The sequence below is a fragment of the Dipteris shenzhenensis genome, chromosome 20 (assembly GCF_047967505.1).
Source record: "Dipteris shenzhenensis isolate YYH24624 ecotype China chromosome 20, Dip_SZ_1.0, whole genome shotgun sequence".
NCBI classification, from domain to species: Eukaryota; Viridiplantae; Streptophyta; class Polypodiopsida; order Gleicheniales; family Dipteridaceae; genus Dipteris; species Dipteris shenzhenensis.
The window spans coordinates 7585171-7591347 of NC_141615.1; the positions used below are offsets into that span (position 1 = coordinate 7585171).

A 6177-nucleotide genomic window follows, 5' to 3' on the forward strand; every position below is an offset into this window, starting at 1 on the left:
ACAAAAATTCCAGCAACAGTCTTTAACAAGGCTTTGCTTCAAATTTCAGACACACAATTCAAAATCACCAGGACATAAGTGCATATCAAAAAGTGTGAAAGCGAGGGACAGACATGCACAGTGCAAAGGACCTGCATAAATATTTAACAAGTTAACAAGTTTTTACCTCAGATTTTGGAGAATGTCTATTAAAATCACGTGCTCTTTCTTGCAAATAATTTTTTTTATAAAAATCATGAGCTCATGAGAGTATATTAATAAGTGCAGAAGAAGGGTGCAGAACAAGGCAATACTCATGAGTGTGCAAAGGAAAGGCAGTACAGATCCACATGCAGAGCATGAAGAGGGAAACTGTTGTCAAAAACATACTACTGACATCCTAGAATCTAAGTCTTTTAATTTGTGTGGAACAGTCATCCCTAAAGATGAAAAGACTCAACAGGCAGGATTGGGGTATTGTGTGCTTGATTCCTAATAATATTAGAATACAAACGCTGCAAACCCAGAACATATCGCTGTTTGTAAAGGCTTCTGTTCAAAATTTCTCAGAATATATGAGTATTTCTTCACATTAGCACTACTGGCTGAATACTGTGCTTTCAAAAGATCCATCAGAGTATGCACAACATCAGAATGCAGGGCATGAAGATGTGATTTGCCAGGCATATGCTATTTTACAGTTGATACTGAGCACCATGTCGCTTAGACTCACAGAGTTCTCTTGCAGCAGGCCTATCTGTGAAGAGGTTTGTGCAGGATGACGGTGACATATTTAGAGCGGAAGCGTTGGGTGAAGCCAAGAGCAAGCACTGGACATGTGGTCCTCTTCGTCTCCACAAAAAGATGGTTCAAGATGACATGCTGTGGGCGAATCGAGGTGCTGGCAGGGATATTTAAGTTGGGTGGTGTTAAATTGAGTGTCGTAAGGTGCAATTGAGAAGGCAGTAATGGAGGATCCTTGCTATAGTCTTCTGGACTAGGAAAAAGGTTATCGTAGCTAGTCTCAGGTGAACTCAGAGGCTCAAATTCTGCGACTCCATCAATGTTCTCTGGGACATAATCCTGGTAACATCCGAACAGAAAGCCCCTTTAGAATACTTTCCATCAGATTGTGATGCACAACAGTCAATTTTCTACCTACCCTCGTAACATGCAAAGAGGGACAACCTTTTGAGGTCAATGCACACTCAATTATCTACCTTTTCATTGCCATTCTATTGAAATGAGCTACCGGCAAGATACCTGTAACATGCCAAAAAAATATTCCGTGCATCTTTTTAAGCACAACGCTAAAGTCCCTGTTCACCCATTTCCATCGTCTCCTAACACTCTTTGACATGCTCACAGATGCACATTCCCATGATTCCGCATGATAGTGGAAGCATTTGAGGTACTGCAATACCATCCAGCACTTTGCCAGTGGTTTTAATTCCCAGCTTGCTCTAAATATGACGCTTCCTGACCCAAAGAACTCTTTCTTCTTATGACTTTCTTTTGGTTTCAAGTTGTCACTGAGGAAAAGAGTCGAAACAATAGGGGAATTCTCTAAGGAATAAGCGTCATTAGACACCAGAGTTTAATATTTGATCTTTGAGTTCAGGACTTGCCTGGTTGAAATTGTCATAACTTCACCGTTTTGCCCACGTGAACTTTGAATCTCTACTATGCTATGTGTAACAGAAACAAGAAATTATTTGCATTCAATAATATTCGAGAGACTAGACTCACCTGTACATCAAGGACGTTACTGGCATTCAACTGTTCATCGTACGTACAGGGCAGATCTGGTGAATGCCTCCACTCGCCATTCACGATGAACTTGTAATGATACACCCCTGATGGGAGAAACTTCACCAATGTGAAGTTTTTTCCTGATTTATGTAACGGAATCCTGGTCGCATGCAACGTAAGGATACATAAGAAAACTAACCTGCGAGTTTTGGTAATGTAAAAAAGCTTTTCATCCATGATGGAATGCGAGAACCAGACGATAGCCTCTTCTTGCGTATGAGAACATCTTTTAATGTCAAGCAAAGAACATATCTGAGAACAAGAGATGGCACCTCGTGCTCCAATTATCCCAAGATCCCGCTACAGAGACATCGTTGCCACCGTGACTCCATTCAATCAAGGTAGCAATGTTAGGTTCCATGTCATCGTGACTCTGCTTAGATTCACTAGGCCATGATCGCCCTAGCTCATCCACATGATATGCCGGGAACTGGGGAATCTGCCAGGGATCGTCGAGAAGAAAACAAATCATATGGTCTCGATACCAAGAAATCAGGAAAAAGCTGCTTGTCGCAACAACCTACGCCTATCAAAACCCAAATTGGAGGAGCGATGCATTGTTGAATACTATGGAAAAAAATTATTACTAGCATGAGAAGCTGGCTTTTCTCCGATATCAATTTTACTCTCCGTCAAGAAGTAGGAAAATGCGGGAATATCCCCAAAATCTTCCGACGAAAGAGCAACCGCGTAGCACAACTGATCCCGCGTTCTCGTTTACAGGATCTCTCTTTTGAGCCCTCCACAGACGGCAATTCAGGAGAGTCTGGCTATCTACCTCCCCTCTCAAAGATCCGAAGGTACCTGCGGTACAATCATCGAAGGTGAGCGAGCCGCGCTGCCAGGACTACCGGATGGGGTGACGGCCATGGAATCGGAGGAGCCCAAATAGGTGTCGGGCCCGCCGTTGTCGTAAGGGGGGATTGCATGAGCTCTGTGACTGGGGATCTGCTCATAGCGCACGGGAACATTAACGTTTGCGGAAACGAAATGCACATCTGGGGTGGAATTGGAAACTACCGATCCATCGACTTCTGCTGCTGCTGCTGCTGCTGCGTCTTCAGGGACACCGTCTTTGGCACTGACATTACCCATCACGGATTGCGAATTCTGAGGTGAGAATTAACGCTGCGAAGAGGCAGATTCTGGGGCATGAAGGAGGAGGAGCTGCGTGGAGATTGCAAATGGGTATAAAGCTAAAGGGTTTCCGATTGTATGTGGAATATGCTTGTGGATCTGCAAAGAAGTGGAGGTTGCATGTGGGATAAAAGGGGCGGGAGGAGGAGGGAGATTGTGCATGTGGGATGAAAGGCTGTGCTGATGGGTTTCTTGAGCTGGGATGCTTGCAAGCAGATATTGGGAGAGATGAAAAAGAAGACTGTGAAGAGGACGACGAAGATGTGAAGATGAAGAAGAAGAAGGGTTTCTTGAGCTGGGATGCGTGCAAGCAGATGAAAAGAAGACTCTGAAGAAGAAGAAGAAGAAGAAGAAGAAGAAGAAGGAGAACACTAGATAGAAGAAGAGGAAGAAGACTATGAAGATGAAGATGATCAAGAAGACTCTGCAGATGAAGATGATGAACAAAAAGGCTATGAAGATGAAGAAGAGAAGAAGAAGAAAACTATGCAGAAGAAGATGCCTTCCATCTTCATCTCTCATCAACCTTCTTCATCTCCATTTCCATCTTCATCTTCTTGACCCAAAGAGTGTTCTTGTGGGAAGAATATATTGAAGTTTGGGTCGTTTTTGTTGTGGATAATGCATAAGACGAGTTGGGACGTGGCTACTCAATTTGTCAGCTCCTCAATCCTTTCAAGTTTCATCTCTTCTCTTCTTTCTTTCTGCCCTCGTCACTCCTTGCATTTAATTGTCTCTTCCCCTTGCTCCCACACGCACTCCCTTCCCTTCTCGCCCACCTCCCGCCTCTTCCACAACCTTCACTTCCCAACTTCTTCGATTTTCAGTCTTCGGATAAGAGCCTCTCGATACACCTCTCCCCCTAGAAACCCGGCCCCCCTCCCCACATAATATCATATCATCAGACTTCGGATAAGAGCCTCTCAATACACCTCTTCCCCTAGAACCCCCCCCCAACTCCCTCATAATATCATATCAGCAACCTACATGTGTTCACAAGTGTGTGTGCGCGTGCATGCACACACATACATGTTTGAAATTTTCGAGTGGTTCCACATAATCAAGTATTTTAGCACTCCTCCTCAGAGGTAGTGCTTCAATGAAGTATTGAAACTCCTTTGTGACTTTTCGATTGGAATTTTTTGGCCTGCCCTCTAGGCAGCCTTAGCAATCGTTCTCATTTTGTAAAGCAGAAATTCGAAATTTTTAGGATTGATTTGCTTCTAAAATAGGTGTGATGCTTTGATTGGTTGACGTCGAGCGGGGGTTAAATGCACTAATGGCTTTGAGACGAGTTTAGCAGTGAGCATTCTAGACTTAGGGCCCCTCGTTTTTATTATCATTCCGACTCTGTCTCCATTCACTACCTCCTTCCACCTCTCCTGCATGCCCACATTTCACACCAAATCCACCATTTTCTTAAACATTCACTAAGTGCTATCTAAAACCCTAGCACCGAGCCTAATCCCTTGAGTATCAATCAATACACAACATTGCATTGAATTTTGACCACGATCCTATACACCCTAGAAAGGGAGCACATTGAGCCTTCTTTGCCATGACTCATTGCCCTATTCCTAGTTTTACAACACCCTACCCATGTGCAAAGGGCTCAGCCTTTGATAGTGCTACGTCATAAGCACAGTCAATATACAATTTGCAATATATAATCTCTAATCCCTCATTGCCAACTACACCACGATTCTCCATAAGCTCTCCTTGGAATCTACACCTCATGCTTCTCATGGTGAAAATTTCAACCAGCATAAGGATTTATATTCATCAATGATAGTTTGATTGTGACACGGTTTTTTAGTGGTTGCCGAGAGTTCCACATAATTATGAGAAAGAAAGGTGAAAAGAAGGAAAAAAGGCATATAAAAATGGGATATGTTCAGTGTCTACAAGGTATACAAGAATGCAAGCACTGATTAGCCATAGCTAAGATAATCCTCATTTCCATAAAGCACTACCATCTAATGTTTTGCCTTCCTCAATTCTACTAGGTGATTGGATTCTTAGACCTGCATGGTTTTATTTCACCTACATACGTTTCATTTCCCCAATCATTTTCTATGAATTAAATCCTTGCCCTATGACCTTAAGCTCTCATACTTATCCTTTGACCTTAAGCTCTCATACTTATCCTTGACTTCATGTCCTCGGTTTCATCTCCACATAGTTCTCCTTGCTCCAATCATAAGAGACTCATTGTTTTGTATATTCTAGGAAGCATGAAAAAACAATTGTGCAATCTACAAGACTTTATTCATGCCTAATTATGCACCTCACTGGATAGGCATCATCAAATACAATATTGTCATGTCCTCCCCTTCACTTAATTGTAATTGTCAATGCTCCAACCACGAGATTTTGAGAATTCTAGAAGCATTTAAAAAAACGCCCAATCTACAAGACCTTGTTCATGCCTAATTAGGCATTACACTTGATTGGCCTCATCAAGCATTATCAATCATGCCTTAATTGTTTGCATTCAATAATTCAATGTTGTCCCCCTTGTTTTTATCCTTTCAAAACTCACATCATCTATAAATAATCCATGAGTGTGCACCCCCCAACTTGCAATCACATGTGCAAAAAATAAAATTTAAAAAAAATGCAATCACATTCGCTATAAAATATATGGATATGGGATAGCTGGCATAACTCAAAAGTGAAGCCTCTTTGCAAAGATCTCAAAGTCTCACTAATTGCATGTCCATCTCATCAATGTGCTTCACATACTTCTATATACATTATTTATCACACATGCCACAAAAAATACTTTGAGATTGTGTAGCTAGGCACTTATTTATGTTTCATCAAAGGAAATATTTAAGACTGAATCCTAACACTATACCATCCATGTGTTGGTATGGAAGTAGAGTTTCAAAAACTTGGGGGTCATCCATACATGACGGATTTAAAAACTTATCCAAGCACATGCATGACTATAAACAAGGTATTTTAAAGGTATCCATGCACATCAATGACTATATAGTTATAAAGGGCCTCAACTATAAAAGGGTCCTTCTTTTAAGCCTAAATACATAAGAAGGAAACCCTAAGGTGCCCTTGGGAGAGCTTCTCTAAGGAGATATAGTTGTTTTCCTATGTGTGCACATGCACATATGCACACGTGCATAAATGTGTGCATCCATGCAAATGTGTGTGAGTGTGTTTATGCATGCACATACACATGTGCACATGTAGATATGCATGCACATATGTCAGTGGTGGTTATGTATC

The 6177-nt window shown here is 41.8% G+C and overlaps 1 protein-coding gene across 1 annotated transcript; it reads right to left on the minus strand.

Annotated features, from left to right (window-relative positions):
* Window positions 1-272: 272 nt before the first annotated feature.
* Window positions 273-3583, minus strand: LOC147889209 (SNF1-related protein kinase regulatory subunit beta-2-like). The gene is made up of 4 exons (XM_087391762.1): window positions 2596-3583; window positions 2064-2230; window positions 1729-1891; window positions 273-1062 (listed from the first exon to the last, which is right to left on the minus strand). The coding sequence occupies exons 1-4, from the start codon at window positions 2884-2886 to the stop codon at window positions 733-735; spliced, it is 951 nt and encodes a 316-aa protein (XP_087247888.1). The 5' UTR covers window positions 2887-3583; the 3' UTR covers window positions 273-732.
* Between the last annotated feature and the right edge of the window lie 2594 nt (window positions 3584-6177).